This window comes from Aptenodytes patagonicus, chromosome 7, assembly GCF_965638725.1.
Source record: "Aptenodytes patagonicus chromosome 7, bAptPat1.pri.cur, whole genome shotgun sequence".
In the NCBI taxonomy this organism is placed as follows: domain Eukaryota; kingdom Metazoa; phylum Chordata; class Aves; order Sphenisciformes; family Spheniscidae; genus Aptenodytes; species Aptenodytes patagonicus.
In genome coordinates, this window is record NC_134955.1 from 21803399 (window position 1) to 21827219 (window position 23821).

General features: G+C 38.3%; 1 protein-coding gene across 1 annotated transcript; it reads left to right on the plus strand.

The window, feature by feature from the left end:
- Positions 1-14798: 14798 nt before the first annotated feature.
- Positions 14799-23570, plus strand: GAL (galanin and GMAP prepropeptide). The gene is made up of 6 exons (XM_076343394.1): positions 14799-14938; positions 15144-15224; positions 15912-15966; positions 17437-17523; positions 20834-20911; positions 23296-23570. The coding sequence occupies exons 2-6, from the start codon at positions 15144-15146 to the stop codon at positions 23346-23348; spliced, it is 354 nt and encodes a 117-aa protein (XP_076199509.1). The 5' UTR covers positions 14799-14938; the 3' UTR covers positions 23349-23570.
- Positions 23571-23821: the final 251 nt, after the last annotated feature.

Sequence of the window (23821 nt, forward strand, 5' to 3'; positions counted from 1 at the left end):
TAGAAAAAAGATAACATTAGCAACTGCATTGTAAATGATACCTATAGTTTTCAACCACACATGAGAAAATATACATACTTAAGTGCATCATAATAGATCTTAAAAATTTAGACCCAGGAAACATGTATATTCACTTGCAACATGAGGCTATTAAAAGCTTTCAAGAAAGGACATAATAAGGATTTCTCTCTGTTTCTTGTGTGCCTCTGAATTATCCATACTGTTAGTTGGTTTGATAACTTGGCTGATAATGTTAAAGGCTGAGTGAATATACACTGTATATCTGACTGGATCAGTAGGACTTAGTTGCTCTTTGTAAGTGACAGCAGTGACCACCCTTCCCAGAGAAAGAAATGGGGTTGCTTTCATTAAAAACATCCCTTAAAACAACTTGAATCTGTTTGGATTTTTCTTTGTAGAATCTTCTCATACTGAAGCAAGGATTGATTGGTAAGCAAACAATACTTCTCAGAAGAAAATACTACACAGGAAATCTTTTTGTCTTAAACAATTAGGTGGATTAGTGTTGTAAGTACAAGAAATTGTAAATATTCTGCGTTAAAGAGAAGGGTAGATGCACTCCAGCAAGGAAAAGTTTAAAAAAGAGATTAAGGAAGAGCTAGAAACATAATTTCTTCCCATTAAATATATCATTAGCAGAGGTTTAAACTATACCTTTTGCGATTTTATTAGTAATGATAAGCAAACTAAAAAAAAATATAGAATCTAAGATGCTAATACGGATAACTGATCTGCACATGAAACAGTGAGACTTCTGGTAAACCATGACCAGCTTCCTTAATCAGATAGCTCTTAAATAGTCCCTTGCTTTTGGTGATCTTTTAAATTTTTACCTTGTATTACACTGGGAAAAAACTCTTCCAAAATATTTTCAACTAAATATGTAGATCTTATTCTGCAGCTAACAGGGTCTATTTTTCAATTTATGATGATAAGGTATAAGGCAAAATGATGGACATGATGACAGACCATATTGTGAAATTCTGAAAAATAGTTTGGAATAAATTTTGATTCAAGTATCATTATCCCAAAATGAAAACTACAGTTGTTGTTTTCACTAAAGGGCTGCTAATTTACAGGCATATATAGCACAGTCATGGTTGTTAGAAAGGCAAGGGATAAAGATAATTGCTAACATTTAAATGGCATAAGCCAAAGTGCTCAAGAGTTAAACCAAAGGACTTCTTTTATCATCCAGATTCAGGTTCCAGTCAAGTCAAAAAAACCCAAAAAACCCACTGGTTATTGTTTTTGCAACATCTTGATTATACAAAAATTGTGGTAATTTTTTCTTTATATTTATCTGAGGAAAAGAGGAGTTTAATGGAGGCTATGTGCTCTGTTTCATACAAACTCTGGGTCACACAAAATACTAGCAGCAATTAAACTTTCCTCTGTGTTACAGCTGCACACAGTTTAGGATATGCACAATGGTAGGATGAAAGGCAACAAACACAAGTTGCAACACAGGAAATTCCAACTAGATAAAAGAAAGAATAAAAATCACCTTGAAGATAGTCAAACACTGGAGCAGGAGCCCACAGAGTTGGGGGAATATGTCCACCTTTGGAGATATTCAGACCTCAACTGGCTAAGGCCCTGAGGAACCAGATCTCATTGGGTGTGTTACCAGCAGGAGGCTGAACTAGATAACCTCTAGAGGATTTTCTCCAATTTAATTACTGTATGAGTCTATGAAAAAAAAAAATTCAGTAATTTAGCCATCATGAATGAAACCTGGTTTGCTACAGATTATGCTTTATGATTGATGGCATGCTTCATTTTAAGCTTTTTTTTTTTCAAAATCATGTGTGGGAAAAGGATAAAAGAGAAGACAGCAGAGTAATAGTATAAGCTCTATTTCTTTAGGAAAACAAACTAAAAAGAGTGGAACTAAAATGAGACACAGAGAGAGAGAATATGAAAAGGAGTGATGATCCTACAGCGAAGCAAAAGCATGATAGAAGAAGTAATAAGGGAGATGATAACAAAATGTAAGATGACAACATGTGAGGGAAGCTAGGTAGTAAAGACGATTAATGTGCTGGGAAAGTACACAAAGTTAAAATGTGCAATCAATCACAACAGTAAAAATCTAGATCATGTCATAGCATAAATAGATCTGTAATGATTCTAAGAAACACACTGTCCCTGGGTTTTGTTGACACGACAGAGACATATAGGTAGAACGGAGAGATCATGTAGTTGAATCATAGAATCATAGAATCATAGAATCATTGAGGTTGGAAAAGACCTCTAAGATCATCGAGTCCAACCGTCAACCCAACACCACCATGCCCACTAAACCATGTCCCTAAGCGCCTCATCTACACGTCTTTTAAATACCTCCAGGGATGGGGACTCCACCACTTCCCTGGGCAGCCTGTTCCAATGTTTCACCACTCTTTCAGTAAAGAAATTTTTCCTTACATCCAATCTAAACCTCCCCTGCCGCAACTTGAGGCCATTTCCTCTCGTCCTATCGCTTGTTACTTCGGAGAAAAGACCAACACCCACCTCGCTACAACCTCCTTTCAGGTAGTTGTAGAGAGCGATGAGGTCTCCCCTCAGCCTCCTCTTCTCCAGACTAAACAGTCCCAGTTCCCTCAGCCGCTCCTCATAAGACTTGTTCTCCAGACCCCTCACCAGCCTCGTTGCCCTTCTCTGGACACGCTCCAGCACCTCGACGTCCTTCTTGTAGTGAGGGGCCCAAAAGTGAACACAGTATTCGAGGTGCGGCCTCACCAGTACCGAGTACAGGGGCACGATCACTTCCCTACTCCTACTGGCCACGCTATTTCTGATACAGGCCAGGATGCCATTGGCCTTCTTGGCTGCCTGGGCACACTGCCGGCTCATGTTCAGCCGGCTGTTGACCAACACCCCCAGGTCCTTCTCTGCTGGGCAGCTTTCCAGCCACTCTTCCCCAAGCCTGTAGCGCTGCATGGGGTTGTTGTGGCCGAAGTGCAGGACCCGGCACTTGTCCTTGTTGAACCTCATACAGTTGGCCTGGGCCCATCCATCCAGCCTGTCCAGGTCCCTCTGCAGAGCCTTCCTACCCTCGAGCAGATCAACACTCCCGCCCAGCTTGGTGTCATCTGCAAATTTACTGAGGGTGCACTCGATCCCCTCATCCAGATCATCAATAAAGATATTAAACAAGACCGGCCCCAGTACTGAGCCCTGGGGAAGTGCTACTCTTCTGGAGTATTAAGTACCTGCATTATTCCAGACAGATTCACTGAACCTGTTCTATAGAGAAGCCTCCACATAAATCCTCTACCATTATATTTCTTATGACATTCTTTGTCTAACCATATAGTTAGAAAGTTTTCCTAATAACTAACCTCAACATTTTTTCTTGCAGATTAATCCAGCTCTACCTTCTTCTACCCCCCCATTAGGCATGGATAACAACTGATCATCGTTTTCTAACTTTTTTTTTATTGTTTGAAAGATTGTCATCATGGCTGGAATTATTTGCCATTAATTTAGGTCCCTACTGGTGAGCTACATGTCAAAGCTTCCATAACAGTCAACAGATAGTTAGCCAAAAGAGTCACTGGAATCTAGAGCGCTAGTCAACTAACAACATGTAGGTACTTAAGTTAGCTTAAGTGGAGTCACTCTTGACCATATTGATTCCCTCTCCACTGACTGTCATGGGAGCTTGATATCTTACTCACATGTAAGTTCCTAGAGCTAAGAAGCTGAATCCCATCCTGTGTGTCCCTCTTACTTCTTCATTCTCAAGCTTTTTCTTGCGGGGGGGGAGGGGTGTGTGTGATTACTTCAACCCTCTCATTTATTTTCTGTAATAAGGAAACTTGGGGGTGGAGGGGCACTGCTAAGCAACTGAAGTGAGTTTGGTGGAAAGTAACCTCCCTACACAGACATGCACACCAGCCACAGAAAATTTTGTTCTCTACCTGCCCCAATTTACTTCCGTTTTGCCCAGACTGTTTAGTGATTGTTGGGGAAATTTTTTCATTTGCTTGTTTTTAAAGCTAGTAATTCAGCAGACTGTGTCAGCCCTCTTTACACCTTAAGAGCCTTTTATTTGTGGTTTTGGCTTGCAAAGAAACCTTCAGCCTTCTCCTATTGCCCCAAACTACAAAGAACCTGGCAACTCGCATTGTCTAAATCCTGTTCTAAATTAAGAGCATGGGCTCCCTCTGTAGCCAGTGGAAAGCATAGGCACTTTACAGGGCAAAAATCTGCACGCAAACAGCATGTAAACTGTTTTTTTTTTATATTGAATTCATAAACATTCCTTTTTCAGTAATACAACACCATGGCATGGGCATCTTATTTACCCTATCTTGTGCATGACATCATTGGCATTTTTATTTTTCAAAGCCATGGAAAAGGTCACATGCAGCACAGACATACTGACTTTTGTCCCCCTTATTCTACTGAAAATACTAAAATGTATTAACAAAAGATTTTCAAGTACAAAAAAAGGCCAATACTCCACCTTTATATGTCAAAAATATTGATGGAAGCTAGGATCTCGAAAGATGTTAAGCACTTCTGTTCCCACTGAGAATCAGAAATGTTGTGAGTGTTCAGCACACACCAGGATCTCAGTATATATTCTACCAAATATAACAGAAGTTTTGCCTCCATATGAATGGAGGTGTGAGCAAAGATAACTTTAAATAATTTTTAGCTTTGCACAATCTCTTTTGAACTGTATGTCTCAACATGTTATAAAATTCTTGTTTTCTATCAATCAGAGCTGAAATTCCACATTTGAAAATTAGACCACTGAGAATTGTTTTTAGCCTGAGATCAAATTATTTTGGTTTTGGAGGGAATTTTTGCTTGTTTTGGTTTTTGGAAGGTTTTTTTGCTGGGGAGAACAAGTCATAGTTACTACTAGTGTATTCTAACCACCAGGGCATCAGGTGAAAAGATTTCCAGAGTGAATACAAGAAAGTTTTTTCCCCTATTTATTTTTCCATTGGGAAGCTGTGGGAGAATAGTCTGTTCAGCTATCACTTTCCATCTTCCTTGCAAGAGATCAAATGTGCTCAAGACTTTCCACTTCTGGAATACAATGCAAAACACCAAATTTTCATTAACCTCTTTTCAAATTACAGAGTGGGCCTGTAAGATGGAATGGGTTATTTCTTATCAAAGCAGAAAAAGACTAATTGGGTGCATTTACAATAGGATAATGAAGGCTGTGTAATATCATCCTGCTAATTCCATTTTGTGCTTTAACAAAATAAAAACCAGTAACAACAAAGATACAAAATTGTATTTTGTAACTGAATATCTATCTTTTAACATTCTGCCTAATTTTCTTATATTTAAATGAACTTAATACAAAAATATTTTTGGAAAATATTTGATGTAAATATTATTCTCTAAGACCTTTGTGCATTATTGTGAATGTACTTTATGTCTGAAATGCCTACTTGTGAGGCTTTTTGTATTATAATATTGCAACATACTTGTTAATGAAGCAATTGGCATTGTGTCCTGTTAAAAAATAAAAGCCATGAAAGCACTGACCTGTTTTCCTATGGGTCCTTATTTTAGTACACATAGTTTGATAATTCACTTATTGTGATTTAGAAATAATATTTTAAGGGGATAATAGAACATGGAACAGCCCAGGTTGGAAAGGACCTCGAAAGATCATCTGGTTCAACCTATTGTCTAGCACCCTGTCCACTTGAGTCTTTAAAATCTCAGTGATGGGGACTCCACTAAGTCCCTGGGAAACTGATTGTTTTCACTGTAAGAAATTTCTTTCTTATATCAAGATGAAACCTCTCCCAGTGCAGCTTGTACCCTTTGCCCCTTGTCCTCTCCATGTGGCTCCTTGTGAAGAGAGAGCCTCCATCCTCTTTGTAGCTGCCTTTTAGGTACTGGAAAACTGTGATGAGATCACCCCAAGTCTTCTCTTCTCCAGGGTGAAAAGACCTAACTCCTTCAGTCTTTCCTCATAAGGCAGGTTCTTCAGCCCTTTGAGCATCTTCGTGGCCCTCCTTTGGACCCCCTCCAGTCTGTCTGTGTCTTTTTTTACGTTGTACTCCAGATGTGTCCTGACAAGCGCTGACTAGACCAAGATGATCACAACTCTATCTCTGCTAGTAATGCCCTTGTGGATGCAGCCCAGGATCCAGTTTGCCTTCCTTGCTGCAGGCAGCGCACTGCTGACCCATGTTTAGTTTGTTGCCCACCAGGACCTCCAGGTGCCTTTCAACAAGGCTGCTCCCCAGCCACACAGATCCTAGCCTGTACTGTGCTCTTTGGTTATGTCATCCCAGGTACAGGACCTTGCACTTGTATTTGTTAAACTTCATACAGTTCTTGCTAGCCCACTCTTCCAGCCTGTCCAGGTCTGTCTTTAAGATGGCTCACCCTTCTGACATGTTCACCTCACCACCCAGTCAGCACCAAACTTGGTGAAGGTACTTTCAATCCCATTGTCGAGACCATTGATGAAGACGTTAAACAGTGTGAGGCTCAATATCGATCCCTGGGGGACTCCACTTGTGACAGGCTGCGAGCCTGAGGAAAAAACATTGATCACCAAGCTCTGAGTGAGACCTGTCAGTCAATTTCCTACCCATCTTGCAGACTACCCATCCAATCTGTACTGTGCCAGTTTGTCAAGGAGGAAGCTATGGGGAACACTGCTGAACTCTTTGCTGAAGTCCAGGTCTCCCCATGTCAACATTGTTATTTTGTTGTAGAAGGTGATCAGGTTAGTCAGGCATGATTTGCCTTCAGTAAATCTGTTTGCTTTTCCCAGTTATCTGCTTCATTTGGCTTGCAATATTTTCCAAGAGGATTCATTTCATTATTTTCCCAGGGATTGAAGTAAGACTAATGGGCCTGTAGTTTCCTAGTTCCTCTTTTGGGCCCTTCTTGTAGATGAGTGTCACATTTGCTCTCTTCCAGTCGTCAGGGACATTCCCTGATCTCCATGACTTTTCAAAGATTATAGACAGTGGCCTTGCAACAATGTCAGCCACTTGTCTTAACACACTGGGGTGGATTCTGTCCAGGCCCATAGAGTTTATGTGGGTTGAGCCCTTGCAAGACGCCTCAGATCAGCCCTTCCTCCACCACTGGTGGTTCAACATACGTGTGGTCGTAGCTACTTGATCCTATGATCTGGGGTCCAGCTACACCAGTAAAGACAGAGGCAAAGAAGGTATTGAGAACCTCTGCCTTGTCAGCATTATTAGTGACTAATTTCCCTGCCGCGTTTAGGAATGGGCTTATGTCTTCCCTGTGTTTCTGTTTACTGCTCACATATCTGAAGAACCCTTTCTTGTTCGTCTTTGGCCAATTTCAGTTCCAACTGAGCCTTAGCCTTCCTGAATGCATCTCTGTGTCCTAATGAGCTTCTTGTCATCTTCAATGGGTATTTGGCCACTTTCCCACAGCTGGTATGCTTCTTTTTTGCTTTTAAGCACACCCAAAATCTCACCGTTAAGCCAGGGTTGTCTCTTGTTCTGCCTTCTTCCTTTCCCTTTGTAGGGGGTGGACTGTTCTTGTGCTTCCAGGAGGTTGTTCTTAAATAACTCCCAGCACTCCCTGGGAGTTTTTTAAGCTCCTTTACCCTCCATGGATGCTTCCTATGGAATCCCTCGCAGCTAGGCTCTGAGTGTATTGAAGTTGGCTCTCCTAAAATCCAGGGTCTTTGTCCTACTACTGGTCTTTAGTGTGCTCGACAGGATCTTAAACTCCACAATGTTATGATCGCTGTATCTAAGGCTACCATTAGTAGCTATGTTGTCAAGTAAGACTTCTCAGTTTGTGAGCTTTGGACACAATCCCCCAAGTTCATTAGTTTAAAGCATGACTGACTTAATCAGCCAATCTGCTAGCAAAGATTCATCTGCCTTTTCTAGATAGGTGGATCCCATCTCTCCCCAATAGGCTTTATTCATCAAAGAATGTCTTGTGATCATAGAAACCAAAGCCCTGGTGTTGAAGCCAGGTACTGATCTGCATGATGTGTAGACCTCTGCCTGCACACCTGCCTCTGACAAGCAGAACAGAGGCGAAGATCACTTGGGCACCTGTCTCCTTCACTTGTGCCCCCAGGGCTCTGAAGTTCTGATTAATCTTTCCCATGTTTTGCTTTACCGTGTCATTGGTGCCCACATGGAAAAGAAGTAGGGGAGAGTAATCTATGCTTTTAACCAGTTGTGGCAGTCTCCCTGTGACATTCCGTATCTTGGCTCCTGGCAAGCAGCAGACTTCCCTTCACTATATAGCAGGCTGGCAGATGGGTGCCTCTCAACAGCACTCGCTGCTTCCTTTTGCAGCTTTTAGTGTGTGCTGCTGGTGCCATTTCTCCCTGTGAATCTTGCTCATTGGCTTTGTCTACTGCCAAGGCTTCATATCTGTTGCTGGTTGGTACATACAAGGAAGGAGAGTGAAGTGATAGCCTGTTCCTACAAGTCACCAAAGACCATGGTGCCTCATTCTCCAAGGTACTGTCTGTTCACTGTCGAAACTCTTTGCCTGGTAGTCCTTAGATGTCAGTGCCATGGAGCACTAGTATTTCTTCTTGCAAAGTCTCGAATAATACTCGATCTACTTCTTGTTTACCCTCCTAATACAGCATAGCCTGTTAACTTCCTCCTGCAGCTCCTCCACCTGCTGCCTGAGTGACTCCACCAGAGCACAGCTTGCGCTTGCGCTTCCACCCTCCTCCACCCAGGAGGGGAGTACAGTCTTTGCAGCCCTTCACATGGACAGCAGCTTCCCTGATAGCAAGCTCTGTCTGGGTGGCTGCCTCCACTCATCCCAGGCTAGCCTGGCTAGGTAGTTGATTCCTGTCTGCTGCTGAGCACAGTCCCTGCCTGGTCTCGACCACTATGCTTCTGACAACTTCAAAGCACTACCTAATAAGCCCTTCTAATTCCCTGGAGACCTCAAGCTGCTGGGTAGGCTTGCACAGCCACCAGCTAGCTGGGGTGACCATCAGGCCTGCAGCCTAAGCCTTCAGGTGAGCACAGCAGGCAGCAGCCCAATAACAGGCAGAGTGCACAGCTCTTCCTGCATGCCTTTCCACAGGAACCACCGCACTTTAATGTAATGTTTAGATTAATCCATTTTAATCTCCATTCTAAAATACAGTTTAAGAAAATGTGTGGTAATTATTTGTATTTTGCAGACTTCATTCATCCAGTGATGCTGAAATGAAGTCCCATGCAAAAATTACAATATTTGCAGAATGTTGGTTTCATTCTGATTTAAATGCAAAGCTATAATTTGATAATAGGAACCTTTTGCATCATGCCTCATAAGCACATTTTAAGAGCTTTCAAAGCCACTACAGAAATTCTAATTGAGTTATGATGATGTTTTCAAATAAGGAACTAATATTATTTTTAACATAGGCAAGATTTTTTAAAAAGTGAATCTTCAGATTGTTTAACATTAAAATGCACAAAATATACAAGGATTATTTCATGTGATGTAAAAAAAAAAATCATATGGCATGATGCATTTTTATAGAGCTATTCACATATGTACCCTCAGTAATTAAAATGAGAAACAATATAAATAGGCGTATGATTTCACACTGAGCAGGAGGTTGAGACAAAATACTTCAGATCTCTGTTGCCTCTAAATAAGAAGTTTCTCAACTTTTGGTGACCTTAGAAGGTGCTCACCGGGAGACAGGTAGCTGTCATCAGCTGCTCCTCACATCATTTCTCATCAGTGGGTAGGCAGTAATTCCTCCTGAGATCTTGCAAGAGCAGAAACAGCTCCCTTGTGTTTGGCAGATGTGATCTTCCACTGAACTTACTGTTCAAAGGAGGAGGAAGTCATTCATGAGTTAGGAATTAAGTGGAAACTTAAGCCAAGACTCGACTTCCTTCAGGCAAGCATCAGAATTCAGAACTTGGGAAAGGAGCCTCTGCATCTAGAAGTCCTGAACCTGCCCTCTGAGTCAGAGGTTCCCAGCTGTTGCAGGACTCAACCATAGTTGCTGCCTCCTGAAAAAGTTGAGCTGTAACCTTAGCAGGACCTGAGAGCCAAGCTCTGTTGCCTCTTACAGAGCTGAGATACTGTATTTGCTTCTGACAGAGGCGGTGGCTCTGAAGCCATCCTCTTCCTTGGCCTACAAAGAAAATTGCTGGAGCAGTGGGTCTCCTGGAATTTCAGTGAGGCTTCTGCATATAGCCACTTTGCCCAAATAGCAGTGGTCTGAGGACGCATAAGCCTAGAAATGGCAGTAGGGTGTGCAATCTGTATTGATCCACTACTATGAGAACTGGAAACCCTTGCAAATGTTATTTCTTAAAATATTTCAAATTCTCAGTGCTTTTCTCAGATAAACCATCATCAGGAGAGCTGGTTTAGTCTGACTTCTTTAGGATATGAAGCTTATGTGATTCTGCTGGCTAGCAAACGGTCCTTGATAGATTTGATCCTATTGGCTAATTTTAACCAAATGGGACAGATACATTATTATCCTGTAAGTTTTATGAAGCAGGAATCAAGACTAAGTGTCTTTTTATCATTTCTTACAATATTATTGATGCATATGGTAATTAACTTTCAGAATTTTTCTCTGTTTTTACTCTTGTTTTTTTATACACAATTAGTCTAAAATCAATGTACTTCTTGAATCAAAAATCATTTTTAAAAGACATAAGATGATCTAACATATGGTAGTCACAGTTTTGTTGCAATGTTACACATTGTGTGAATAATATCTTTGGTAGCACACTGATTGATGTAATAACAGGAAATTATTAGTTGATATCTGTGTAATTCAGAACAGAAAATAGCTCTTCATTCAGAAGGTATCTATAATATTTAGTTCTATTTGATACTGAGCTGCAGGTGGTAAAATGGGCAAAAGATTCACTGAGTAAAAATTGCCTACATTTTACAGAAATTACAAAATGGGAAAATGGGAAGAAAACAATAGCAAAGGCTTTGGAAGGATGAAGAAAATGACCCTTCTCTTAGTACTATTATTTTTTTTTTTAGAAAATTTGTTCTCTGTTCTACATCCATTAAAGAAGAAACAAGTTCTACACATGTGAGGGAAAAAATAATCAAGAGGTTTCTCGAATACTTTTAAAGAGCAAACTACTTTCAAAATGATAGTTGCATATGGATGACCTATTCTATGTCATCTTCAGATAAATGCAAACAGTGTCATCTTCAACTTATCTCTGCTTAGATTAACAATGAGCAGCTGAGATGATACAAATATTGGAGGGTAGGGTAATGGTGTTGAACAGAGAAAAAAAAAAAACTCTAAATAACTTTTCAGCTCTGTGACAGTATCCTCATTTACCACCAAAATAGCATTAAATCTTTAGATCAGTGAAGCAATTCACAGCCTTGTTGGCAACTGGAATGCCTCATTGCTTCTGGATACTCAGATCTGTCAGTGTCCATACTCTGCTGGAAAGAAATTTGTACCTTTCCTGCTCAGAATTAGATTTAGCCACAGAAAGCCTTGCATTTGTGATCTCCGTGCTCAGTTATGGTAAATCTCTGTATTCAGGGTTAAAACACTGATCTCAAAAATCTAAAATTGTTTCCAACGCAGAAAAAAAACAGTAACACAAGTTACTGGTGTCACTGCATGTTAGTGGTCCCCTGGTAAATATTGAATTAGATTCAAAGATAGACATCTTGAAACTTCTGCAAAGAAGCATTTCTAGTTAGCTGGATGATGACACTCCCCCAATAAAGCATTTACTTTCTGTCATGTCAGTGTTTCACTGGAATTACTCCAGTGTATGGGAGACAAATTTTTCTGGTAGCTTATCTCCCAATGGCAAATTCATTGCCATTGCTCATACAATATTAGAGATTTTGTGTACATACTTGAGGATGGTCTTAAACAGTATGTTCACGCTTGATGTTACCTGGGAAATAGGAAAAAAACCTCGCTCATTTTTCATGCAGATGGACATCAGTCTGTGAATGCAGTGAGTTTTAGTATTTGATTTTAATATTCATTGGTGAGTTGCTGAAACCAGACCTGGCTCTACACAGAAATAGCAGACACACTTTTTCCTCCTTCATTCGTTATCTGTCAGTAAGTTTGACAGTGAAGGGAGCCATTGCAACTCCAGACCCTTCCAAAATGTACTGCAAAATCCACTTTTATTCAATGTTTTTCCTGAATATTATACAAAGTCGCCATTCTTGATGTTTTATGTTTTCTGTTAATTAAAAATAAAATAGGTCATCCTACCTCATCAATTGTATATAAGGGAAATTTTTACCATTAAACACATAGCAGAATCCTTAGGATTTACTACTTGTTCTCAAAATTAAATCTCCAGTGACAAAAATGTAATTAATTTTTTTCCCAAGACCAGTGTTTCAGTACTCAGTTGTTTAATCCATATTATCATTTCCTCAAAAATGTGAAGCTTTGTACTCTGGCTGAAAACAGTATTCTCCCCTGTGTTTTCATTTAATTATTATGAAATGCAGTTGCAGTTATAGAACAGAGTACATGTTGTTGTGTGAGACAGCCAATGGTAATCCTGCCTCTCATGTATCAATTTAGAGACAGTTTTGTTATCAATGCTTATTGTTCTACTGAGTTGAGTAAATTTTAGATGAGCTTCATTGTGATTTTGTCTGATGGTGAACCTCTGGTAAGGACTAGGCATAACCTAACAGCTACTGCAAATTGCATTAAGCCTTTACAATTAACCAAACAACAAATAAATCAATGGAGGAATTAGTACGTTGAAGGGTCACCTCAATAAGAAAATAAACTATGTAGTCACAGAGATGGCCATTTTTCAAGCTAAGCTAGAAAAGGCAGGCTTCAGACTAATTCTAATTCTTCTGTCTGAGCAGTGAGATTTAAAATTCCTACGGAATAAAAAAAGACTAATAGCATTCTTGACAAGGAGAATTGAGGGAATGAGAACATCAATTGTAGGAATGACTGATAAAATTATTTAATTGACACTAACCTAAAGATAGATTTAGACAAAAAGTATGATGGGCAAGTGATGGATTAAGCCTTTGAGTATACAAAGACGCTTTCTTTTGCATCTGACTCTAATAGAGATGAAGAGATCATTTTACTCTGTAATTTGACAAGAAGATGCAAGTATTGTGATGAAAAATTGCAATAAAAATTACAGGTTAAAATACATTGTTTCAAATACTTTTTACAGGAACCTGAAGAACAAACTAGTCAGAATTAACAGAATTAACACATTTTTGTAATATTGCTTGAATGCAAATTTTGACATCTCTTGATATAACTTCTGTGGTTTTATTTGAATAAAACAAAGAAAACATTTTGTGTCACGGAGAAGCTTCAAGTTTCAAAAATGACTTTTGGGGAGTTAAGAGTTGAAAGCTAGTAAATTTCAGCCAGAAGTGGATTTTTGATAAGGTAAAGGAAAACAACACTTTGCAAAGATTATATTGCTATTTTCCAGATCTATCTAGTCTGAATTGTGAGGATCATGCAATGGCTTACAGAACATCCTGAGCAAATGATAAAAAGTATCATATGAAATCTGGAAAGTTGAGCTACCCATTTATGTACATTAGCATTTAAGAACTGTATAAAATAAACTTTATTGAGGCAGTTTTAGATGAGAGATCTAAACCCTACTGCTCCTGACAAAAGAGGATAGGAAACAGAACTACAAGACACAGCTTCTCTTCTAGCCTGGATTATGAACATTATGCTAGATTGACATAAAAAAATTGTTTGCTTTTAAACTGGTGAATGATAGGTGTATTGCATTGTTCGATAGCTGTCTCTGCTCCACATTCAAGTTCACATACACACTGTGTAAAAGTTAGCAGAGAATCTTAAGCAGCTTCAGAAAAAGGAGCTGGAAGTATAACTTACTCTGTGCAACATCTGTGATGCTTTTCTTACTGAAAAGTGAATTTGAGGGACTTGGAGTGAATAAACTCATCTGTTGCAGAGAAAATACAATTTGGCAGGGAAAAAAGGGAACTAACATTGGAATCTCTGCCTTGTAATTCAATTTTGCACATCCCAGTGTCAGCCGTAACCACAACAAGCTAAGCAAACTGGTGAAACTTCACTGGTTGTAAATTAACAGGCCAGGGCTAGTCTAATCAATCACTGGGGAGAGCTACATCCCTAGCCTTTCACATATAACCTTAAACAAAGAAAAAAAAGTGATATCTCAGATACAAAGCAGAAAGGAAGTACAATAACAGCGTTTTGACTCGGCTCCTTTTGCGCTGATGCTGGAGTAAAGGGCATGAGTCAAAGGGATTTTAAGGGACCGTGAGCGGCCTGGACCACAGGGAGCTCCAGGGATCGCAAGCAGAACAGGGGTGTGTGAAGTCCTCAGCATTCCCAAACGCAAAGCCCATACACTGTGAATCTTAGCTAGCATCACACACAGACGTTTGTATTTAGCTCTGCTTCACTTTACACCTTCTTATTCCCCACCACTAACCAAGCCCTTGTGAAGTTGCAGTGGGTGACAGGCGCAAGCCAGGCTGCCCAGACCACAGCTCCTCTCGCTGCTCGCCAGCCCGCCCAAGGCCGCCGTAATCAGAGGTAATTGCCCGGGCTGTTATCTCCCTGCAGCCTGCGTCGTGCTTCCAAATACCTCTAATTGAATTGCTATAATTTTTGCCCTTCCTAATGCAGTGGGCTGGCGAGGGGGAAATGACCCAGGGGAGGCGGAGGAGAGGGGGATGGGCGGCTCTCGGCTGTCCCTCTTCCCCTCCCGGAGGACGCCCCTCCTGCGCGGTCGTGCTGCAGCCCATAAAGAGCGGAGGGAACAGAGGGTGGGCGTGCGTGCAGGTCTGCACCCGCGCACTGTGGCCATGCAGTGAATGCCCGCCGGCAGGACTGCAGCCGTGGGACAAGCCGCTCCGCCGCCAACACCGGGTGAAACGCTGCGAGGGAGAGGTCGTCGCGCCCCACCTCAAGGTACTTCCTCTTGGAAGGCCTCTTGGCCTTTCTCCCGGAGGGATTTTGGGTGCCGAACCGGTAGCCACAGCCGCCCTGCCCCACGGGAAGAAGGTTCACCCCCACTTTCCACTCGCGGCGGGGATGCTCACGTGCCCTGGGGGATCCGTAACTGGAAGGCAAAGCGGTAACTCGGAGCATTTACTCTAGTACGGTTTCTTTCCAGATGCAGAGGTACACTAGTTTCCTGTTTCTGTCTTTAATCCTTTGTGCCACCCTGTCAGAAACATTTGGACTGGTTTTCTCAGTAAGTACTAATTTCACTGTTGGAGGCCCTATCCATTGGGCAGCATCCGTGTCTCAGCTGGCAAGTAACAGTAAACCTTGCAGTGTATTTAGATATTGGGGTTGGACAAGATGCAGCACTCAAACATTTTGGGCAGTAACCTGTTGGTTTTTTACTTAAGAATTTGGGGCTTTTGAATACTAGCTCCCTTGTAACAAATAATATGACTAAAGGGAAAAAAAGAGCATCTAGTTTATAGACCAAAATTGAATGGATGTCCCATCTGATTCAGAAAAGGTGGTGTACATATGGACTTTTTTTATAAAGAGTCTGTCATGTTAATCCAAACAACTAAAAGAAAACATTGCTGTTTGTTAAGATGATTATCAGGAGGTAATATAAACTTGGAGTATAAAGTCAAAATTTCTGCCCCCAAAGTGTGATTTGCAGTTTCCTTTATACAGTGTGAAATCTTCACACCGCATGGATGTCAATAGCAAAACTATTGACTCAGATGGGGAGGGGGCAAGAGTTCACTATTAGTATTTGCTTCAATATTATTGGCTTTTAATTTTTAACAATATTTCTTGATTTCAAGCCTTCAGAAGATACTTTCTGCTAAGAGAATGTCCATTTGGGTGCTGTTTGCTTTGTCTTCAGAAAGCACTGTAATTCATGCAATAACATACTTGCATTTTTTTCTTTAAGGCAAAAGAAAAAAGGGGCTGGACTTTGAATAGTGCTGGTTACTTACTTGGGCCACGTAAGTCAAGCACTCTTTTGCATTATTTCAAAATGCAGAAGTTTTTTTTTTTCTTGCAAACCAGTTTGCTGTAGTGTGCTACTGAATTTTCTGATGAATACAGTAATTTTGTCTAAACCTGCAAGACTGAAGAAACTCATTTGGGACAATACTTGTTTAGATATCTGCTACATGCCTATTATAGAGTTGAGTTGTCTTAGACAATAACTCTTCTTTTCTAAAGCAGAGTTGTGCTGTGAGGCTTTATATCTAGAAGCACCTCTGGTCACTCTTTGTGCTTCTGAACTGTAATTTTTATATGACAAATACTTCCCCCACCTTACTGCCCAGAAGTGTTACAAAATCTTATAGGATCTTAGATGTCAAGGAAGAATGGCAAAATGTGACATTTTGGCACTTCTTAATGTATTTCAAATTTCACCTTTAAATCTATTTGAAAATGGCTTTGCTACCTGGCTTTATTATACTATTTTTTTTTAATTAAAGCAAAACAAATTAAAACAATAACATGCAAACTCATGACTGTAAATATTAACAGTTCGCTATATGAAAAAATACTTAATGTACAGGGTATTTAAAATGCAAGAACACATTGGTTTACAAAGATGGAGAATCACAAATGTAGATTATAAAAAAGGGAAATGCAGTGCTAAGCTGTCTCAAATATCTGTCCTTTTACCATTATTTCTTGTTAATGTAATAACACTCATTACCAATGTAATAATACCAATATTTTCAGTCTCAGTAATACATGACAAATACTACAGATACTTACTATGACTCTCTTCATTCTTTTTAACTAAATTTAAGGATACATTAAAAAAGATTAATACATCTTAAATGTATTAACTGGTTCTGTAAATGTCTGGAAGTATATTTGCTCTGAAGTAGATCTAACCAAATTGGCAAAGATACTGTGGGGAAATGTACTTGTAAGTGCCACTAATCTAAGAGTGGATAATAGGAATCATCCTTTGTTGCAGGTCGTATTGATCAGCTTTTAATGATAAAGGAAATGCCCATTGCAAGGGGGAGACAAGAGGCACCAGGGGCATATAAGATAGTTTTTGAAGGTTATTCATGTAAACTATCTGCAGTTTTCTTTTAAGCAAACTCATTGGCAACACTTTCTAAAAATAGAGGAAAGAGTATTAAAAAAAGCTTCCCAAATTACACGTGAATGTACGAACTTGATTTTCTTTACAACTTCCTCTGAATTCAGTAATAGCCTCAGCAAATATGTAGTACAGGATAATAACAGTCTGTAATAATACAGTCTGTAAATGATATAAATCATAAGCACAAATTCAGAAGGTTATTTTATTTAGTGACACATTAATTGTTTTTTGTCATTTTGTACATCAGAAGTGCCCATCATGATCTTTTCTTTGAAATCCATGAAAAGCCAGCAATATAGCAAGGGTTGTTGTTAAGTCAATTAACTCCTCTGATTTTTAATTTATTTATCAGATGCAGTAGATAACCACAGATCTTTTAATGACAAACATGGTTTCACTGGTAAACGTGAAATACAGCCTGATGAGGATATTAAAGCAGGTAATGAAATTCTGAAAGCCAGTATTGTTGATTTGTTTTTTTTATGTCTAGTAATTTATTTACTGTTACTGAGTTAACTAGCTACCTAGATACAAGGCACTCTAACAAAAAAATCCTAATAAACATATGAAAGGAAGAAAAATTAAATTTGGCCATTCAGTATGCTCTTTGTACATGGTCATAGTTTAAAATATCTTGGTGCCTAGGGAAAAGTACTATAATTTTGTTGCTTTTAAAGTATAATAGATCATATTACTTTGAATAAACCTAGTTTGTTTCTTTTTATATGTTCAAATAAGTATTTCAAATGTCACCCTAGACACTCAAGAGTTAATTTTTTTTTTTTTTCAGCAAAGGAGTGAGCCCATAAAGGAATCTTTCAGTAGGGAAAACTATAGAAACTGGCATTTTTTTTTTAATTCTGATACACCATAGTTGAAACCAGACCTCAGAACTGTATGGCACTGTTTATGTTGTAAGAGTCTTGACATGGAAACTTTTTTTAAATAGTGAAGTCTCACAATATTTCCTATGTTTAAGCAAGATGGATTATCTTCATTAAAAGATTAAGAACCTGGTCAAAACCAAAGTCAAGTCAACATACTGTTTTGAGGTTGCATGTATCAGAATTTAGTAAATGGCAATAAAAAGGATGCAGCCTTGTTCTGGATTCATCATCCAAAGCTGGGCCTCTACAATGTATGTCTAGATGCCCTTTATGAAGAGAAGCTGGCACTTTTAGGACTTATTTTGAACACCTACTTCAGGGTAAGATATAGGAACTTCTAGAAAAAACTGTTTCTTTCTCCTGAGGAGACACTAAACCTGCTGCAGACATCTAAAGTGAGCTGGGATGAATCTTTAGATTGTCAATCTTTAGATTGTCAAATAGTGATCTACTCCTCACTGCAACCAAAGAAAGCACTACTTATTTGAGTACTATTGCATTCATCACTGCACTAATGGGGGAAGACAAAGTCCTGGCCCCAGAGCTCTCGCAGGCTATCTTAAGTCCATGCAGCACAATGCAAATGTACGTAACACTAGATAAGTTCATAAATAAAGGAAATGTGCTTAATTACAATTTCATGGACATAATTACTTTGTAAATAGAAGAGTAATAGTAATACATTTCTTACTTGTTACATTTTCAGAATGACTGCCAGTTTAGTTCTAGTACATAGTTAGATAGTGCAGTTTTGTGTGTGGTGTTTTTTGGTGGTTTGGTTTTGGTTTTTTTGTTTGGTGTTTTCTGTTTGGTTTTAAGAAAAAAGGAAGAACCTACTTCATCAAACACTGATGTAAAAATAATATTTTGCCAGTTAGAAACAATGTGAATGGAAGACACTTGTAATCTAACAATGCAGCCCACATTGCAACATGTTGCCATTTGTGGATATACTACCAGCTCCTTTACAAGAATATGATCTTTAAGAGCTATGGAACTCTTTTGCTGGGTACTGCTGCACCTCCACAATTACAAGTAAACCCAACCAAACTTCTCTGGATGGGGCCTGAAAATTATTTAACTGCCTCTGTTATGAACCTCATTTTAGATGCCCTCCTCATCAAAATTTCTCTTTGAAGCCAAAGTTTATTATAGAGTTCCTATCCAAAGGAGATTTGAATATAAAAAAACTGATAAGGTAGTCAGAATTCTTATTTTAATTGAAAACAAAGGATTCTTTTTAGTTAAATTCTGCTGATTATTTACAAGAGTATCTTAAAATGGCATTACATTATTACTGTAAAAGAATTCATGCAAAGGACTGCTCTCTCTCTCCTTGAAGGAGTACTGCAAAATGCACAAGCTCTCCAGATACCCTAGAAGACCTTGGAAGCAGTATTAGTTACATAACACTAGGTCGGGGGGGAGGAGGGGAAATCTGTGAGCATAACTAGGGAAGTCTTTACATTTCAAGAGCATAACTGTTTCTTTACTAGAGTGCAAGTAATTGGCTATACAGAATTAAGGTCAATAGCAGAGTATATAGAAATACACATGTACAATATGCTCAAGTCACTAAAGAAATATATTTATCCAATATATATCACATTGGTAATAAAATCTGGGTCAATAAACTACTAATATAATAATGATTAATCATAACAAAAATCCATAACAGGTTAGGTGGGAATAAAAATTAAATTAAGGAAAACTTCAAATAATACAAGTATTATTAATGTAAGTAATAACATCTTTGTGTTAGTTCAAAGACTGGAAGACAAGACTTTTAGTTGCAAATTTCCTAAACGCATTCTTAAATGCTGACTCTCTATATAGTGGAAACCTCTGTGTCCCTTACAACACCCCATCATTACTCTTTATTTGTGCTACAGAGCTCAGTCTGCCTTGTATGTTGCTAGAGGCTTAAATCTTCTCTTCCATCATGGAAGAACTCCCCCAACATTCACCTGCTGCAAAGTCAGTCTTTCAGACTATTTTCTGAGATTAAACACATCCCCTGTGATAACATCAAGGGACAGTATTTTCAGTGATGTAATAATGGACTGTCAGTCAGATACTGGTACCCATCTGTTCTGTATGCAGACAACTAAAAAATCTTAGGGAAATTACCTACCATTTGTTCTCTAATATAGAACAGTTCTCTATCCTGTTGATAAAAAGCAAGATTTCTCCTTTTTTTTTTTTTAATAGACACAGAAAACGTACTTCCCAACCTATCGAAGTGCAATAACAAGCTCCAAGGGAGCTTGATAAATTAGGCCATTTAAAAAGCATCAAAAGGCCTACTTCCACAAGATCAAAGATGAATATATTGTGTTAAATACATATGAAAAAACATACCTTTCTGAGCTTTTAGTAAAGTCCCAGGCCTAGCTTTTGGGCTACAAATCGCTTCTACATTACTTGAGTGGCTTATTGGGAACAAAGTCAGACTATATGAAGAACTTTTAACTGTTTTGCAAAGCTGATGAATTTGTTTGCTAACTTTACCTTTCTCTTCAATCTCAGGCTAGCAGACACAAAGGAGAGAGTCGAGAACAGAGGATAACTCTCTTCTGCAACAGAACTCATGGCCTTAAAGACCATGACCGTTAAGGTGTCAAAGCAGCTCCTATGCAGCAATAGCATACAAAGCTGGGCAATTTTGATTCTAAGAATTGCAGTCACCTACCTTAAAGCGGCTTTGTTCTTCCATGAAATTAGGTTTTCCATTAAGGATTTCAAGGAAAAAGAAATTTCGGACAGCTTTTTTTCAGAGTACTCCTAAACCCAGCCACAATGTCACATACAATAGGTCTTTATACCCTGTTAACATTAACTAATAACCAACTTGTTTTATAGGGAATCTTGGAAGACTACTGGCTGATGAAAACATTGTGCGCACAGTAATTGAATTTTTGACTTACTTGCACCTTAAAGGTTAGTAAATACCTTTTTAATCTTTCACACTTTCTGGTGTGAAATTTATTGAGAAGATGATAGGATTATCCTTGAATGTACAAGTCTGCTACAGATTTGAGTGTGCAAGACTTTAATGAGCATCTCTGGTGGGTGGGGAGGAACTGCATTTTAGTGCACTTAGGAATAGGCCTGATTTAGAGTGCAGGTATTCCTGCCAAACTGCGAGTCAATAAATATCCAACATAGCAGGGTTCTAACACATTTGATTACTCGGCACTGTGAAAATAATAACAGCTACTACTAAAATTGTATGGACCCAGCTTTTAAAATAGTTGAAAACAAACTAAATACAGTCTGATTACATGGGACTTAGTACGAAACAATTCAATAACAAATTAAATAAGACCTCAGTTTAATGCCAAGAACAGTTGGTTGAAACACTTGATAGTGACAAAAGAAATACATCTCCCTTTCTGCATGTATTCTACAATAAAGTCACATCATAAAATTGCAACAACACTAAGCTGAATGTTGGCAAACAGCTCGAAGTGCTGCTAGTAAAAACTCTGTGGAGTCTCAAAATTGTGACAAGATTTGTAAAACTGATCCTACAGCTGATTCTATAAGAATGGTAACTTTATTACAGCATTAGGTGAAAAAGAAATCTGGCTGCTTCGGAGTTTTCATTAGTTTTGCTTTTTTTAAAAAAAAAAACACCACAATTCTGAGCTTTTAAAAACCTCTTCAGAGCTTCTATAACTGTCTACAATATGTTCAAAAACATAATATATACTTGCGAAGAAATCAACAGGAAGGAAAAAAGTTATTTTTACTGCAAAGGTTTGAGGAATTTTCCGTCTCAGAAAGCAGACAATTCAATAAGTCTGTAATTTCTATATTCTTACCTTTGTATACAACAAATTATAAGCAATTCTGTGGCAAGTGTATGCTGTGGAATAGTAACAAAGAACTGTGTGTTACATTTGTGTCTTAATTTCATTATTAAAAGAAACTTTCAAGAGATCTGTTCATTTTCTGCATATCTAGGAAATAAAAATCTAGACCTCTTTGGCATAATTTTCTAAATTATTTGCATCCACCCAAGCAAAATAATTCTCACTACTGAAAATATCAACCCAGTGTTTATTGAATCAACTTTGCATTTGAAACAAAAACTCTTTATGGTTAGTACTAAGGGCCTGAGATAATTCAAATATATATTTAAAGTAGATTATTAGCATATATATTTACTGTGGACAAAGTAGTAGTTTGTTTGTTGTGCCACTGTGAAGAAGGAGCCCTAAACACTCCTTTACGCTGCTATGTGAGCCTAGCAAGTAAAACCAGTAACTGGACACAACAGAAAGGGTGTGAAACGTTGAGCTCAAGCATGTGCTTTCTGATGAGTAGGCTGAGAGCTGCTAAGTTGGGTAAGAAAATAAAATGCATCTCATAGAAATATAAATTACTTCTTCCCTGGGATGAATGAGCAAAAAAGGCTATATTGTAACTCTAAGTAACAATTCCTTGTTTCAGATAGTGATGACAAACAGCTGGTTTTATTCAGAAAAGATGGTATTATTATCTGTCCTCATAAAAAAAGGAATCTCCAGATCATATAAAATGGCATTTCCCCGAGATAGTTCTTGTATTCCCAGGTTTCAAAAGACACAGAATGTTATCATATTATCCCTTAACAATATTTATTGGCAAGACCTAGTACAAACACTTACACAAAATCAGAACTGTAGAATTAGGAGGTGAAAAACTTACTTTATTATGGTAGAGATGCTTTAACATTTTTGCTCAAATGAAACTTTACTACATTAAATATATCGGGTTAGATATGTTCCTTTGGGGGAAGGGGGAAAACTCCCACTTATGGGATTCAGATTCAAGGAATGGTTATTCAGATTAGACATACGTTTTGATCTGCAAGATAAAGTGAATATTTTAACTGCTAAGAAGTATCTTGGCTATAACTGAAAGTGGCTTCAGCTCTTTCTCTTGAAAATTGCTCCCTCTAGCTTTAAAGGCTTCCCATATAGAGCAGGTTGTAGGATGGCAGCCATAATTGGATAATATTAAAACTTTTGAGATGCCGGGATCCAGCAATATCAATTGAGATAATAAAATTGATATAATTTCATTGTCATTCTGTCACTGCTGTTTCTAAAAAGGTGAAATTGTAGCAAGAAGATATTATTAACATTCAAAAGAAAAAAACAGTAGTTTATAAATTAAAATATGAAAAGTTCAAGGATTTGCCTCTTACAGTTGAGAGAAGAAAAATATAAAAATGTATACTACTGAAATTGGATTTCATTATTTCATTGCTAAGATTAATATGCATACTTACATATGTGTTAATTCTCTTTTTTTTTTTTTTTGTCTTTTTGCAGAGGTGGGAGCACTTGACAAACTACCTTCACCAGAGGAAACAAATAAGTCTTGAAGAAGAATGCATTTTTATTTTGTTGTAGTGTAGATTTAGATTGAATTCTAAACAAAAGATCCAAATGAGCTGAAGATGAGAAATATTGTTTGCATTAATTTGATAAATGGTAAACAGCATTCTACCCTCTGGGTTTTTTGTTTGTTTGTTTGCTGTGATGTTATAGTGTAAAATTTTGCCTTGGTAAAATTTTTCTGTAGGTAAATGATAAAATAAAAATAAAGAGCAACTACATTGTTTCATTTTAAAATTAAATACATACCAGCACACAATACATCATATACAAACCCAGGTTAAATTGTAAGATTACACTGCATTTATACTCTGCAAAATTACAGTAAAATAAAACATAAATACTACATATTGGGTACTTTAGCTAACTGAGAAAAAGAAGAACAGTGACTTCAAACTGCTGCCATACAGAGTCTTTTTAGGTCACAGATCTGTCTGTACTTCTACGCTTCATGGAAGCC